Source organism: Dioscorea cayenensis, chromosome 12 (genome assembly GCF_009730915.1).
Source record: "Dioscorea cayenensis subsp. rotundata cultivar TDr96_F1 chromosome 12, TDr96_F1_v2_PseudoChromosome.rev07_lg8_w22 25.fasta, whole genome shotgun sequence".
In the NCBI taxonomy this organism is placed as follows: Eukaryota; Viridiplantae; Streptophyta; class Magnoliopsida; order Dioscoreales; family Dioscoreaceae; genus Dioscorea; species Dioscorea cayenensis.
Window position 1 is genome coordinate 10,377,068 of NC_052482.1, and position 17,395 is coordinate 10,394,462.

General features: G+C 34.5%; 1 protein-coding gene and 1 pseudogene across 1 annotated transcript; one reads left to right on the forward strand and one right to left on the reverse strand.

The window, feature by feature from the left end:
* Positions 1 to 895: 895 nt before the first annotated feature.
* On the reverse strand, positions 896 to 9,375 carry LOC120273148 (annotated as a pseudogene).
* Positions 9,376 to 14,323: 4,948 nt separating this feature from the next.
* Positions 14,324 to 14,620, forward strand: LOC120273149 (probable calcium-binding protein CML46). The gene has a single exon (XM_039279791.1). The coding sequence runs from the start codon at positions 14,324 to 14,326 to the stop codon at positions 14,618 to 14,620; it is 297 nt and encodes a 98-aa protein (XP_039135725.1).
* The last annotated feature ends 2,775 nt before the right edge of the window (positions 14,621 to 17,395 follow it).

Below are 17,395 nucleotides of genomic sequence, written 5' to 3' on the forward strand. Positions count from 1 at the left end.
TCTACTTTTTTTAAAAAATTACTCATCTCATGCCACGTGTCAAACATCCAATGGTGAACTACACTAACTATACCTATCTAACTTCACCTAAGTCATTCCTCCAAAAAAAACCCCATTCATCCCTAATTTTGTTGAAATTACTATCTTACCCTATTATATACATGTATTTTTCAAAACCATCTCGTCGTTACTATTGGCAACCTGGGCAAGACCAAGGTGGCCAACCGGTTTTCTCTTTCTCAAGTTTCTTACGAAAAAGTTTAGAAATGACTGGTGAAGGAAATATCATTGGTGATGAGGTAAGCCATCAAAGCCATTAAAGAGAAGAGCTTTGGGAACTTCATTCGTTTGCTCTGGGAGAAGGGTTACTTGTTAGGGAAAGAGATGGTGTAGATGCAGGGGCGGCTCAAGGGTAAAGCCAATCAAGCAACCGCTTTAGGCCCTGAAAATTGGGGGCCTCATCTAAGTTTAAATCAATATAGTTTTTAAAATCTTATCATTATGGTTATAATAATAACTATGTACGGGGTAAATAATAGCTTCAAAATTTAATTTGTGGTCTCATTATTAACTTTAAATTTTTAAAATTTTTAAAATCTTATCCTTGAAATCATAATAATTATTTATTGTATAATTAATTAATATTTAAACCTTTTTATTTAATTCTGCACTAATTTCAAATCTTCCATCAACTAGCTTTTTAAAATAAAAACTAATAAATTAAGTTCTTAATTTTTTACTTTGATGTATAATTAATTATATTTTTCTCCCACCAAACAAATCTATTTCCAAAAAAATGTAGCTTCAATACACATTTAATTATCTTTACTCCCAACAAACAAATCTATTTCAAAAAAATGTAGCTTCAATATTTTTTTAATAATTTTTTTATTAACTAATTAAGGTCAGTTTTATGCTTGGGCTTTAGGCCTTTATAAGCCTTGAGCCGCCCCTGATTGTAGCTATCCGACACCATCCCTTGCAGCAACGCCGGCACATTCTCATTGAACAAAAATCCTGGCACCTTCGGCACCGTATCATGAACATTCACCACTCTCAACGCCTTCACCCCCAACCCTTCAAACCTCTCCTTGAAAGCTCTATTCCCAACCCTTGGTCTCGAGAACGAGAACACGCACACTGTCTTTCCTTCGTTCACCCCGGTCTCGACCAGATCGTACGCACGGAGCGTCGCAAGATCACTGCCGAGACTATGCCCGGTCACCAAGATGCTCACTTCTTCTCCGTTTTTAACAGCGTAGTGGTCGATGAGCTTCTTCATCTCAGCAAGCACTTGCTCGAGGGCAGAGTACTTACAGAACCGACAGGAAGTGTCCTTATCTGTGTACAAATCTATGAACCCTGACTCGACCTCGATGGATGAATCTGGGCAAGGGATGGCCTTCGGTGAAACAGGGCATAAGAAAGACATGAGATCTGCTACCCATTTGAGTTTGGTGATGGTGCCGCGCCAGGCGATGACGATGTCACGGCGGCCGAGAAGGGCGATGGTAGCATTAGAGGAGACAGCAATGCAGCCTATCCAGTTGCCCAGCTCGCTCTAGACTTCATTCGCTTGAGATCGTGTAAAGAAATTGGGGAGTTTGATGTTGGAGGTGGCGTAGAGGAAGGGGGAGACTTCGTAGCCGCAGGAGTCCATGTTGAGGCTGGAGAAGAAGTTGTCCATAGAGTACCTGGAGGTGCCGCAGTAGAGGGAGAAGGGGTTGAAGTCGAAGGTGTCGTAGCAGGCTTGGGAGAATTCACCGTAGCGGATGAGCTCGGAGCGGAGAAGAGGGTCGATGGGGTTGAGAAGGTTCGACCAGTTATTGCTACCGTGGATCTCTGGCCAACGGGAAGGAAGATGTTCATGGAGAGAGAGAGGGGAGAATCTGGTTTTGACCTCTTCGGTGGCTTCAATGTCTTGGAGGTCGGAGAGAAGGGAGGTGAGGGAGGAGTTTGTCTTTTGTGTTTGCGCGGGAGGGATGGAGATGATTGGGTTTGCGAAGGAGCTGTGGTTTTGGAGGAAATGGGAAGAGAGATGAAGAAGGATGGAGAGGGAGGAGAGGATGATGGGGATGACTGACAGGAAGGAGAAGTGGGAGCTTCACGAATGGGATCGCCATGGAATGGTGCTAGTGGTGGTGATCAATTAGCCAAGGTGTATGTATTACTATGGAAGAAGGCAGGAGGGAGGAGTTGGTTATCAAATAATAGTACAACAATATCTTTGGAGCATGACGATGGACAAGTACGCTATTTCTAGTAATAAATTACTGATATTAATTTTAGCGGAAAGTATTTAATAGTCTCCGAGAAGTTTGTACTTTCCCGTTTAGTCCCTAGTTTTTCATTTTTTTTAAAAGTCTTTCATTTATTGAGCTTTTATTTTTCAGTTCAAATTCCACAAACGATATGAAATATAAAGTTAAGTGGCAGTGGAAATTACCGTACTCCTCTGAATAGAGAAAATTCATCAGTCGCATGAAATGACGAGATTACCCACCATCTTTTTTTTCTTCTTATTTATTATTTATTTTTTATTCTTAATTCTTCTTTTTCTTTATTATTCATTTATCTTATTTATTTATTTATTTATTATTATTATTTATTATTATTATTATCATTTATTATTTATTTATGATTATTATTATTACTTTATTTTTTATTTATTATTTATTCTCCTGTGGGTAAAATCTTTATTTCAGCATGTAAACATTTCTGCAAATACAAATCCATAACACAGGAAACACATATACACAGGAAAACAGAACCGTAAACTGAAAAATCGTATAGCACATAAGTACAGCTATAACTACACAGGAACAAACACAATTAAATATGAACAAACATAATTACACAGGAACTCTATATACTACACAAGAACATTTAACATTACGCAGAAACACATGTTATTACATAGGAAACACATAAAGTATAAATACACCTACATGTAAACGTACACGTAGATAGTACAAAACTTCAAAATAGGTAAAATAACTGCATAAAGGATTTTTGATTGTTAGTACACAATAACTGCATTACAAGATCGGCAATTATGTCCCATCTCCTGTAGGAGTACTTATGGACCCTTAGGTTGACGACAATGTTGTGATCGCCAACCACTTCATAAGTGTCATCAATTGATAGGTCCACCTGCAAAAATTGACTGTCTTCGACAATTTATTCAAGTTTCTTGCAAATCTCAGGGCAAAGTATGTATCCTACCTGGCCGACACTTCGCACCACTCAGCTAGCATGTTCATAAGTTTAAACATGCGCATTAATATGCGAGAAGCTAATTAAAAGTTGGTAATTTATATAAACAATTAATGTTACACACAAACCAATAATAATACATAGTAATGTATGATTTTACGCATGAACTATATTTACTATACATGTAGTGATAATATTACACATGAACGTAATATCATACACACAAACCTATAATAATACATAGGAATATATTAGTTTACACATTAACGTTAGGTAGTACACAGTTATGAAAAGTATTACACATTAAGAGTTTTATCTACACATGACCGTCTAGTACTACATGGGAACAAATCAGTTTACACACTAATGTTTACTAATACACAGAAAAACACTAAACTGTAGATTTAATTTAACCTTATAGAATCGACAATACTCGTAACCTGTGGATGTCTTGCCTCTATGATCATTGAAAGACTCTGCTACATTCGACTACATCTCGCACCACTGTGTACTCTTGAACAAATAGTTAGACCTGTGTAACAACCAAGCTTGTGCATCGGCCGAAGTAGATGCAGGTTCACTAACTACATCGTTGACCTCCTTAAATGTGTATACATACGTAATTTTGACAATTAGTGCCGAACATTGTTCTTTCAATGATTTCCTAAGTCTGCCATTGACCTTCATGAAGTTAGCCTCCAAATGGCGCAGACAATAACCATGCGGCGATGAGAGGAAGACTCTCACAACTACGTTCACAAGACCCTTGGATCGATCTGAGATGACTGTAATAACTTCTGCGTAGTGGTCTTAACCATACAATGCCTCCCCGAGAGTAGAAAGAAACCAAGTCTAATTCTCATTTGTTTCATTGTTAACCACAGTGAATGCTACATAGAGGATACCATCATTGTTATTTTTACCGGTTGTACCTAGTAGAATCCCAACGTACTTACCAAGCAAATGTGTTCCGTCAACAAAAAGTAATGGCTTATGCCCTTGCTTGAATCCCAACAAACAAGCCCGAAATGAGAAGAACACGTGTTTAAATTGCTCACCATCATTCTCAATGATGGCAATACTAAGTGTCCCCGCGGGAGGATGTTGGGATAGAAAAGTTTCAACATCAGCATTCATGCTTGTTGAGAAGGAGTCCCTGCATGACAATGCATAACACAGACAATATCAGTAACAACGTTTATTACGTGCCAAACTTAAAAATTGCACAGAACCGAATAATATTACACATGTATGCATAATATTACACATAAAGTACTAATATTACACAACAAGTACTACAGAAAACACATGAAGCTAATTTAATACACATAAAAGCATTTAATTACATAGAAACATACAAACTAAAGGTAACTAACACTCAATTTGGCAAAGCGTTTTCTACGAGTCAGGTGTCACGAACTTCACCCTTACCCGAGAAATGTCTAGTGCCCACCACTCACATATGTCACCCATTACTATTTTCCATGAATTCAATACGGTGAATTGAAGCATACGCCCTCTTTTGTATCACACCATGGCACAAAAGGTTTCCATTGATTATGAACACCTGCATGTAATTTGAAAAAGCTACAAAGGTTATTGGTTGTTACTTACTATAACAGATGAGAAGATGAAGAACCTCAAAAAACTTTCCCCACGGCCTCTACAAGATGGAGAATAAAAAATGAGACAATGACGAATCTAAGAAAGCTCTTTACTGAGCTTCAAGAAGGTGTAAAATAACAACGAGGACAATGGAGAATCGAAGGAGAGCAAACAAAGGGAAGCTTCATCAATAAGATGAAGAAGAACAAGATGAAGAAGAATAAGAAAATGAAGAAGATGACAAAAAAATTGAAAAAGTTCTGACATTGTACACTTCTTTGGGATTTGCTTTTAACTTTTCTCCAAAAGTGAATGTGACATGGAGGGAAAAATCCCTCCAATGTTTGCTTTTGAGACAAGGGAAAGCTTGATATTTAATAGCCAATTAACTGACGTCTTTGATGGTAAGGATTGAAAAGGAATGGAAACAATAAAGGAGGAACTTTCTTGAAAATGGAAAAGTCAAAGGAACTGAACATGAAGAATGAAACTTCCCAGTGACAAAAAAGTAATTTTCCCTTATTTTTATGTATCAAACTTTTTTTGGTATATAGATTTAATAATAATAATAATATAATATAATATTTTTAACCAAAAATCCATTAGTGGTCCTAATATTATAGATTGCTTATTTTAGTTGTTTATATAAAAAATACTTATTTTCATCCACTACCTATGCACAAAATGGTTAATTTGGTCTTCCCTTTTGTATAGGATCTTAGGGATTATTTCTTTAAAATTTTTAAAAACTTTTGGAGATAATTTAACTGGCTAATTATATAAATTTTATATAAAGATTATATTTCTTTTGGAATGATAGATATCATGGCATATAAAAAAAACAAGCTATGCAACAAGCTAGGTGATAAGTATGTAGGACCAAAAAAATTAAATGTGAATTTAAAAGTTTTATTTTTAAACATAAAATAAGAGAAATTGTTCCCATCATCCCTCTAACTTTCTCACTTGATAAATAAATCCTTAGAGTATTTCATATCTCAAAAAAGTCCTTCCTTTTCTGACACCCTCTGACAACTTATTTTTCAGTATTTTTGACTGAAATGCCCCTGAGCATTTTTAAACAGAAACACAAAATAGTAAACAAAAAATAAGATATTAAACATCAAAAACAAATACTAAATAAAAATGATACATATTAAATGAAAACTTATATAGTTACATGTAAACAAATAATGTTAAATAAAAAAATATACTTAATAAACATGAAGTACATTTTGTAAGCGGGGAAAAAAAACCCTAGTTGGTCCCTGTACTTTTCTATCTCTTCCCTTTTGGTCCCTCTACTCAGAAATGCTCCCGACTAGTCCCTCTACTTTTGAAAATGTGCCCACTTAGTTAAAAATGCTCCCAACCAGTCCTTCTACTTTTAAAAATGTGCCCACTTAAAGGGACTAAGTGGGCACATTTCTAAAAGTAGAGGGACTGGTTGGGAGCATTTTTAACTAAGTGGGCACATTTTCAAAAGTAGAAGGACTAGTCGGGAGCATTTTTGAGTAGAGGGACCAAAAGGGAAGAGAGAGAAAAGTACAGGGACTATTTTGGTGATTATACCTTTTAAATAAAATAAACTGAAGACATGAGTTGCAGGGACTAAAAAATAAGTAAATTGAAAAAGTAGGGATTGTTTGAGAAATTGAAATGTCAGAGGGACTGCAGGGGATATTTGAAAAGTTGCAAGAACTAATAAATAATTTTCCTTTAAAATAATTATAATTTGATTTCAACGAGTTAGGAAAGGTTGTGCAATTGGTGTCAATGCGGTCCATTTGTTTGGCGATTGAGGTCTTGGAAATTGACATTCTTTATCTCTTTCCTGGTGGAAAATCCTGCTGATTCATTCTAATAGAGGCGTTTAGTTGTCATGACTTGATTGGGTAGAGATGGCAATCTGTACCCTACCCGATGGGTATACCCGTACTCGTACCCGGTCAAAGGGGGTATTACCCTCTTTGACCGGGTACGGGTAAGGGCATTACATGTTATTTTTTGAGAGAGTACGGGTGGGGTAAGGGTATGCCTTGCCCTACCTGTACCCTTACCTATTGAAGAGGGTACGGGTTTTACCCATACCCTCATATGTATATATATATATATATATATAATTTTTTATTACGCTAAACATTACCCACAATTTATCCAAGATCCATTTTCATGGTTATTAATTTGAAAATAATAATTTCAATTTTCTTTTAATATATATTTTGAATTTTATTTTATTTTTATATTTATATTTGATAGAGCATAATATGATCAAAATTGAATTTTAGATTTATATTAATAATCATAATTAAATTTAAAAAAAATTAAACATTGTAAAACAAATATAAAAAATAATGTCATAATAATTTATTCTTTAAATTATAAGAACATCCCGGAAAATAAGATGCTAATAAACTTTTGAGAATTACTTAATTTACAATTGTACTTCTATTCAAAATCTCACTAGACATTAATTTATGAAATTTGAAACTATATAAAGTATTAATAGTAGATGTATGAAAAAATTTAAAACAAAAACCAAGATATTTAATATAAACAAAAAAATGGTAGAGTTACCATTGAGTCATAAATAGATGCCAATGAAAATCAACTTATTATTTTATATAAATCAATTTGTTACATATAATTTTTATGTGATTATATAATTTAAGTTTAATAATTATGTATTAAAATAAAATTCTTTTAAAACATTAATATTGACCATTAGCATTATAAATAATTCTGTCAATCATATCATGGATATTTTAATGTCATTTTTACTACTTTTTGTGATATATTATGTAATTTTGAATTTATGGACATGTGTTTAAACATTATATTGTAATAGATTATGAATTTATTATTATTATTATTATTTAAATTTAATTTTGTAATTTGAACAACATGTAAGTGGGTACCCTGCAGGTATACCCATACCTTGTGGGTTAAGGTAAGGGTACGATTTTTTTACCTATGGAGGGTATGAATACAAGGTAGGCTTATGGGTACTGGTAAGAGTTTTGACATACTCTACCCATAACCAATCTGTTGCTATCTCGATGATTGGGTGTAAACCTGTGCTTGGGTATGCATCAATAGGAGTGGGAGAGTAGTATGGAAGGAGTGAAACTCACTCATGTGAGGGATTCCCAATCACCACATAATTGGCGGATTGGGCAATCCTAGATGTGAAAATGACTAATATACCGTTTCATATAAAATCTTTTCAATTGGGATGTCTTCATTGTGCTCAATCCTCTGGGTCACTCATTCCTCATCGCCCCAAACAAGGATTTCCGGATCTTGGCTCTGATCAAGTTTTCGATCTCAGCTCTAAACAAGGATTTTTTTATCAAATCTTTTTATTCCCAAAAGGTGCCCTTTTTATGTGTTCTATGTTGTGATTTTGTGCTCCTTGAATGATTTTTTATGAACTGTATGTTCAATCCTTACTGAAATTTATGTTTGCTTTGTGATTGTACTACAAATCATTTGAAATGTTGTTGCCCTTGGTTTTGTTGATGATGCATTTGCTTCTATTCCAATTTTTCTGGAAATTATTTTTTATTTCAATTTTTTCTTTGTGTAGAGGCTCAACCGTCGTGGCTGCTCATTCCTTATTGCTCCAAACAAGGATTTTCAAATCTCGGCTTCGATTAAGTTTCCGATCTCTACTCCAAATAAAGTTTTTTTTTATCAAATCTTTTTGTTACCCAAAGGGTGCCCTTTTTATGTGTTCTACGTTGTGATTTTGTGCTCCTTGAATGATTTTTTATGAACTGTATGTTCATTCCTTGCTAAAATTTATGTTTGCTTTGTGTTTGTACTGCAAATTAATTGAGATGTTGTTGCCCTTGGTTTTGTTGATGATGTGTTTGCTTCTATTCTAATTTTTCTAAAAATTACTTTTTTATTTTCAATTTTTTCTTTGTTCAGAAGCTGTATCTTTCCATGCTTATCTTATTAAGAAATTTATATATTGGTAAACAAAATTATGAAGTAATGGAATCCTGAATTGAAATAATGAGAAATTTTCTTTACACTTGAAATAAGGAACATTGTCCATAGTTGATTGAGCAGTATTGAATTGGGTAGCCCCTTTCTATGAATCAGAATACTGCCGATCATGTCATTGATTTCTCCTGCCCAGGATACAGATCACATATAATTGAAAGGTTTCACATGAATGATATGAATTGAACATAATGTCATTCATGAACCTAATCATGTTGTTTACTTATGAATCTAGGGAGATGTATGTGGCTGTCAAAATCAAAATGAACTTTTGTAAGTGTCACACCCCAAACCCGGCTCGCCAGACCCGGTGCGCTGACAAACAGCCGCACACCCATAGTGCATAGCATAATAGGCATGCAAGGCCTTAAAATCTATTACAAAACAGAACATACCATCTAGTGGTGTCAAATGGGCCGCCACGGCCCGAGCCCATGGCAGCTCGGGAACTGTGCGTGTCCGGGCCGCCCGGCCTATGGCTTTGTCATGCCGGGCCGGCACAGCCCGCAAATGGTGGAGGATCGGCCCAGCACGAGACATGGCCCACTTTGGTCGGGCTCGTGCCGTGCCGGCCCATTAATATTTTTTTAATATAAAATATTAAAAATAAAAACATATCTAAAAAAATCAGGAAAAAAATTTAAAAAAAGTAAAAATATAACAAACATTATCTAATAATATAAATATAAATTAAATTTCACTATAATTGAAAAACTATATTATCATTATCTATTTATCTTTGAAATCAAATCATTTAGGCACTTTTAATCCATTGCCTAAATCCTTAGTTCAATCAACACAAATATTCAAATAACCCAAGAAGCATTCTCAATTTTCAGTAAAGAGGAACTATACAAGCAAAAGAAAATTAAAAAGGAAGAAAATCATATTAAAAAAAAAGAACTTGGTCTTTCATAGGTAAAGTCGTAAAGATAAAGGGTTTCTAATTCTGAGAATGAAAAATAAGTAAAAACCCAATTTTGAACAGAAATAAGAGAGCATGAGATTTATTAATACAAATTTAAGAACACAAAATTGAGTAAAATCAATACCAACGGTCCAACGCGATGAATTAAACAAAATTCATACATAAACATTCCAAATTTCCAATTCAGTCATTCAGAATGAGAGGGATGAGAATGGGGATGAACTCTAAATAAATGAAAGAAAAGCCATGCCAACAACAAGAAGAAGAAAAAGCAGCAGCAACAATGGAGCTTTGGCTCTTCATTCTCATCACCATCTCCTTCATCCTCACTCTCATCCTCCTCCTCTTCAAACCCTCAATCACCATTAACAACCATGAAATCAACAACAAGAAGAAGCTCCCACCTGATCCTCTCTGGATCCCATTCTCGGCACCACAACGCCGCACGAGTTCTTCGCGAACATTCGCACGATCGCGTCGTAGTTACGGATTTCTCTGCGTGATGCTTTATATCTGCAAGCATGTACTTATCGTAGCATTGGAATTCTTCGACGCCAAGGCCGGCTATCTTCAATCTAGTATCCTTTGTCGGGATCGATGGGTACTGGAGCTCACCGTCCGGACCTAGACCGATCATCACATCCTGAAATCCAAGAAACCGATCAGATCGGAAGAGATCAAGAAGAAGAAGCAAAAGTAGAAACCTAAAAACTCATCGATCGAATACCGTGATGACGGAACCGAAGAGATCGGAGAAGGAATCGCGGAAGCTTGCGAAGAAGGCTTCAAAGGCTTGCAATGGAGTCTTGCCTGCTGTCTTCGATCTAGTATCCTTCGCCGGGATCGATGGGTACCGGAGCTCGCCGTCCGGACCTAGACTGATCATCACATCCTGAAATCCAAGAAACCGATCAGATCAGAAGAGATCAAGAAGAAGAAGCAAAAGTAGAAACCTAAAAACTCATCGATCGAATACCGTGATGACGGAACCGAAGAGATCGGAGAAGGAATCGCGGAAGCTTGTGAAGAAGGCTTCAAAGGCTTGCAATGGAGTCTTGCCGGAGAAGACGGAGAGCACGTCAGTGGCGAAGAAAAGGCACCCCTTGTGGCGGCGCCCAGATTGGTCGGTGATGAAGAGATCGGGATCGGAGTCGGAAACGCATTTCAGCCATTCAGGAAGAGGGAAACGAGGCTGCTGTTGAAGCCAAGTGCGGGGAGGGCCGGGAGGCTAACCCTAATGAGAAATGAGAAAGATACTTAAATTAGTTAAATATATATTTTATATTTAAATAAAAGTCTAAAAAGTAAAAAAATTACAAAAATAACAATTAATATTATTTGAATTTTGAAGTAAACTCAAAATACTTATCTTTTTTTTTATTTGAACATTTGAAACAATAAAAAGGAATAAAGGATTAATCTTGGCATCTTGCAAGATTGAGGCTCATCAATTTATTTCTTCTACGTCAGTATATATGCCTTCTCCGCCGTCATCAGGGGTGAATTGTTCTATTTGCCCTTGCAATCTATCTTAAGCATCTAGCCAATCCTTCAAGCATATGCACATTTGCACTGTTTGATTATTCATTCTGCTCCTCCTATCATCAAATACTCTTTTTCCTGCACTAAAGCAAGACTCCGATGCTACTGTAGACATCGGTGGAATTAACAGATCACGAGCCATGGCGGCAAGTACAGGATAACTATGCGCCTGTTGTTTCCACCATGCCAAAATATCAAACTTATCCATTTCTTTCGATGTAAGGAAATTATTAATATTATTATTTAAATAATGATTTATTTCATGAGAAGTAGAAGAAGTACTAGTATTAGAAGAAGAAGAAGCACCCATGGAAATTTTTTTAATTATATTTACAACATAAGTGGCGGATCTATTTTTGGTGCTTGAAGAGGAACTTTCACTAGATTGAGGCATATTGAAAGTCCTTCTATCACCATATTTTCTATGATATTCATTATACATGTCATAAAATAAAGAATGATAATTTTCTTTCAAAAAAGAATGATCAAGACCCATATTATTATCATAAGAATTAATTATGCAAAAAGTGCCATCAATTTTAAAACGGGGGGTCAAGAAACATAGCTAAAATAGGAAGTGGTTCGATTTTTCCAAAATATTTTTGAAATTTTTCCTCCATGGGAGCAATAATAGGAGCAAAATTAGGGTCTTCTCTATATTTTGCAAAAACCTCACTAATAAAAAATATTTGGTTGACAATAATAGATAAAATGGAATAATAAACACCGGACAAAATATTAGTTGAAGCATAAAAAATTTCCAAAAAATCCTTAATTAAATGGCTAACTTCCCAATCATAATTAGTGACATGATCTTCGCGAAATCTCTCATTACCAAACATAGAAATAATATCTCTATCATTATAAGCACACTCCAACATTTCATAAGTTGAATTCCACCTATGCTCAACATCAATGATATATCTTTTACATTTTCTCCCCCTTTCCGAACAATAAGCTTGAAAATCATGTCTTTGGGTTGAACCATTTTGAACATACAATATAGAATTTTGAACTTATTTAATATGGGGCTCAATTATTTTTAAACCATCTTTAACACAAATTCAAAACATGGCATGCACAACGCACATGTTAAAAAGCCCCGGAAAATAAAGGCATTAAATTCATTTTTAAAATATCGGCCGCATTGTTATTTGCCGAAGCATTATCCAAAGAAATTGAAAATATGGAACTCGAAATATTATACTCATTAATAGCCCGAGTTATATAACTTGCAATAACACTTGAGGTATGGCGGTGTTCTAATTCAAAAAAACTTAAACTACGATTTTGTAAAACCCAATTATTATCAATATAGTGAGCGGTAACACAAAGATAATTTGTTCGAAATTGAGAAGACCAAATATCCGAAGTAAGAGAAATTTTAAAAAAACAAGAAGATAATTCGGAAATTAATTTTTGTTTATAATCATCATAAATAATATGCAAACACTTGTGAGAAACCATAATAGCAACATAACCATAATATAACGATAAAGAGCATAAATGAATTTCCAAATGAACTTTAAAAACCATAATCCTACTATGCAATTACTATTATCCACTCACAAACAAATGCTCCCAAAAAGTCGTTTCCACACCTCTAGGTGCTCCTTGCCATACTCGGAGGTTATTCAATCTAGCAAGTAAGAACATAACACATGAAAATAATGAAAACATGGATACAAAAATTGACACGTGCAGCTCTCCTAATCCACACAATTTAGTACCAATAGGACTCAAACGATGTCCAAATTACACAAAAAAAAAAAGAACCAATGGATTCCTGACACTAAAATCTATTATTCTACCCAAAATTGGGAAGAAACAAAACAAGGTTTTGGTTACTATAGTAATGTTATAGTAGCCCATGATTTCAAGGAAAATGAAGGCCTATGGATTCAACAAGATTGATGGAAACAAAGAAATGCATACTCTCCATCCACTCCTAACACTCATTATACAAGAATGGAGGCCAAAAATTGAGCTCTTATACTCATCCACTATAACCCTAGGTCTAGCGATCAAAATACATAGAAAAGAATGGAGAATAAGGTGGAGGAAGATGGCATACCTTGCTAGTTGGACGAAGTGGAGGAGATGAAGAATAAGCCTTCAAACCTAAGAGCAATGGAGGGGATCAAAGGTTGGTTTTTTTCATCCAAAGAAGATGAAGATGAAGATGAAGATGAAGATGAAGATGAAGATGGAGATGAAGATGAAGATGAAAGGTAAGGAAAGGTAAAGGAAAGGGGAAAGAAGAAAAGGTTAAGATTTGATAAATGACCAAAATACCCTTGTTTTGTCACCTAAAAAAGCCTTATGCTTGTGTGTATCACATGTACACAGTCGTGTATCACTCGGTGTAATTGCTGTAGTAACATGCTGCAGTAACATGCTGAAGTGTTTCTGCTATAATACAATCCTCTTGAATTTCATAGAGTTACATGGGCAGAACACAGTTACATGGCCATGTACACGCCCATGTAGTTCTCTGAATTTTTCCATAGAGTTACATGGGCAAGTACATGCCTATGTACTTTTCTGACCATTTTTTGAGTTTTTTTAGAGAGTTACACGAGTAGGTACATGGTTACACACCTGTGTGCATGCCCATGTAATTCTTAGCCCGTGATTTGAGTTTCAGAAGACTTACATAGTTGTTATAGTACCACTGCTAAAGTACTCCTCATATAGTGCTACCATTACAGTATGTCGGCTACAGTATTACAACCATATACTCCCTAGACTGAACAAAATACTATAGAGCACACCCAGAATGGAAGACAAAACCAAAGAAAAGGTCCTTAGTATCACAACCTCGCCTTTCTCCCCCTCCTCCCTCCTTTTGCGGTGCTAGTCATAGCAATAGTCAACTTATTGTTTAGAGCGCAAAAGTTCTCACTTAGATTGCTAATTTTATTGTCACTGTGAAAAGCTTCAGGCATCTCCATTAAAAAAAATAAGTAATATAGCAGATGAGGACTTCAAATTCAAGTTGGTAGAGAGGATGTGGAGATGGTTATGGAGAGGATGGGATTACATTGCAACCAAGAGAGAAAGCAATTGATTGAGTTCAGTGGTTTTGAAGAATTCTCTGTTATGTTTAAGAAGGACGAGGCAAGCTTAGATGAAGTGAAGATGGCTTTCTCTATGTTTGATGAGAACAAGGATGGGTTCATTGATTCAAGGGATCTTCAAAGGGTTCTTTTCAAGCTGGGTCTCATGGAAGAGATGGATTTGGATGAATGCAAGAAAATGATCGGTGTTTGTGTTGGGCACATTGATTTCAATGGTTTTCTAAAGTTCATGTAAAGAAGAAAGCACCTCATATTTTTTCATGTAAAAGATAACTCATGTTCAAGGGAAAGATCATACATATGTCTAGCACATATTATAGAAACAATTGAAACTTTGTATCCATAGAACCATGACAAGAGATGCTCAATCTTCTAATAATATATTTTTGGTTTAAATTTTCTTGAGCATAGTGATGATCTCTGCTTTGAGCTAGGTGTTGCAAGAATTTGATTTATAACAAATACATACCTGAAAAAAAAAGTAATATAACTAAAAAAAATTTCTAGCGTATGTACGGTAGGGTAGGGCCACTACTTTCGTTATGACCGACGCCACAAGAGGACTGTGGAGGGTGTGAAAGAGGTGGTGATGGTGGATGGACGTTCCAATGGTGGGTTCTTGGAATATGATGGCAAGGATTTGGGTTTGGGCGGCTATTGTGTATAGGGGACAAGGATGAAAATGAGGAGGATGAAGGTGACTTCAAGTTCTTTATAAATTTTATTATTTTATTATTTTATTTTAAAAATTTTAAATAATATTTAAATTGAGAAAATGCCATGTCACAAAAAATAAATGGTAGATTTAACTCCAGTAAGATTTTTGGATTTGATTTTCCCACTTTAAAAAACAGAGGAACTTATTTTATTAAATTTTTAGGACAAAGGAAAAGATAAGAGTGATAAAAATAAAGGAACTATTCTGGTATTATATCATATGTATATATACTAACCATTATAGGTATTATATCATATATATATATAATATTAATCTTGATTAATAGTTCATGAAGCCTTTTCCAACTGGCATTTGCTACAAGTTGATTGGTTTTTTATTTATTTTATGTATTGCATTGAAATTGATTGATGAGCCATGATTGAAGGGATGTGAGCCTAAATCTATTTCTTATAACTAATTTATTAATAGTGAATTTCACAAAAAGATTCAATAAGCAAAAGAAGTTGGATTATAAAATATAAAAATGGAGCAAGTGTGCCATTCCCGATATGTTTCTTTTTAATCATTTGATTATTTTTAAATCTTAATCTTAAGTTATATAATAACTAAGAAACACAGCAAACAAAGTTTACAGAAACACAATATATTGAAAGTATCATTATAACTATAACAAATATTACATGTCTATTAGTTCATTCTAAGTTTTTAGGATCATAATCAAGTTATGTCCTTTAATTTGGCCTTTTTTTAAATTTTAATTTTTTAAAAAAAGGTAAATGAAATGAATAATTATTTGATAAGCTTTACTTCTTTGGCTTTAACCCTTGCCGCCTCACAATCCAACCTGGCGGCCACTGTTTTTTCTACCGTCCTTCCTCCATCCGCGTCTCAGTCTCCACACCAAAGGTCAAGTCATCTCCACCGCTCGCGGCATCACCTCTCATGCTCAATCCCTACAGCTCCAACATCACGAAACCGATATCGCAAGGCCAATATCAATGCACCCTCTATGGATTAGGTTTATCGGATGAGGACATGAAGAAGCCCCAAGTGGGTATGTCTTCTGTGTGGAATGACGGCAATACTTGCAACATGCATCTCAAGTGACTCAGGGAGGCTGTTCATGAGGACATGCAAGATGTTTTTTTTTATTATTTTAAAGGTATTAAAATTTTAGAAATTTGTAATGTGGGTATGTCTTCTGTGTGGAATGACGGCAATACTTGCAACATGCATCTCAAGCGACTCAGGGAGGCTGTTCATGAGGACATGCAAGATGTTTTTTTTTATTATTTTAAAGGTATTAAAATTTTAGAAATTTGTAATGGAAACCAAGCTTGGGAGTCCATTCAGAAATTTTTTGAACTTGCTATTCATTTGTAGTTTTTTTTTAAATTTCCTATTTATAAAATTACTGAATTTTATTAATTATGAGTTGCAATGTTACAATGAAATTAGCATTTTTTTTTCATTTATTAATATTTGTTTTAGGCGTCAACCACCAGCTTCCATTCGCCAATGATGCAAGCTTCGTGGCCTCCAGCACCACAACATCATCCTTGGCAATGACGACAAGATTTTCGTTTGTCTTTTAGAAGATGATCACCAAGGGGATGCCGATCCGAAGGACACTGATTGGAACATGATTACCGTCAATCTCCATCGGGATCAAAATTTCTAGGTTTTACTGGTTTTTGGGAGGTTGGAGAACAGATTTATTTATTTTTATTAGTTTCTTCTTTTTTATGCTTGGTTTTTTTATTTAAAAGGTATTGAAAATTTTGGAAATTAGTGAAGGAAACCAAGTTTGAGTTTGGGAGTCCATTGAGGAATTTTTTTAAAAAAAAAATTATAATTCATTTGTAAACTATTATATTATATTTTGCTTCTATTTTTTCTTTTCTTTCTTCCTCCATTTTATGTTTTTGTTTTGATTTGATTTTAATAGTTCTTATTGTTGTTCATACATGTATAGATATAAAAAAATAATTTTTGTATATTTTTATTTTTAATTTTTTTGTTGTTTGTTTTATTCTTTTTGTTTTTTTTTTTTTAATTTCTAACATTGTTTGAGTTTTTAAAAATTATATATATATATATATATATATTGGGGTGTCTGTTTGTATTATATATATATATATATATATATGTAAGCTATTAATTTTTTTTATTATTTTTCTATTTTATAGATTGAAAATTTGCCTAACAATACTTAGTTACTAGATTGGTTTTGTTATTTTCCTTTTCTTCTTAACATAATACTTTAATTTGAAATTAAAAATTATATGATAATAATAGCAAATATATTTTTTTCAAAACTTATTGGCTATT

Excerpts from the sequence above, each read along its gene's own strand:
- LOC120273149 (XM_039279791.1), top strand. The coding sequence starts at position 14,324 with ATGGTTATGGAGAGGATGGGATTACATTGCAACCAAGAGAGAAAGCAA.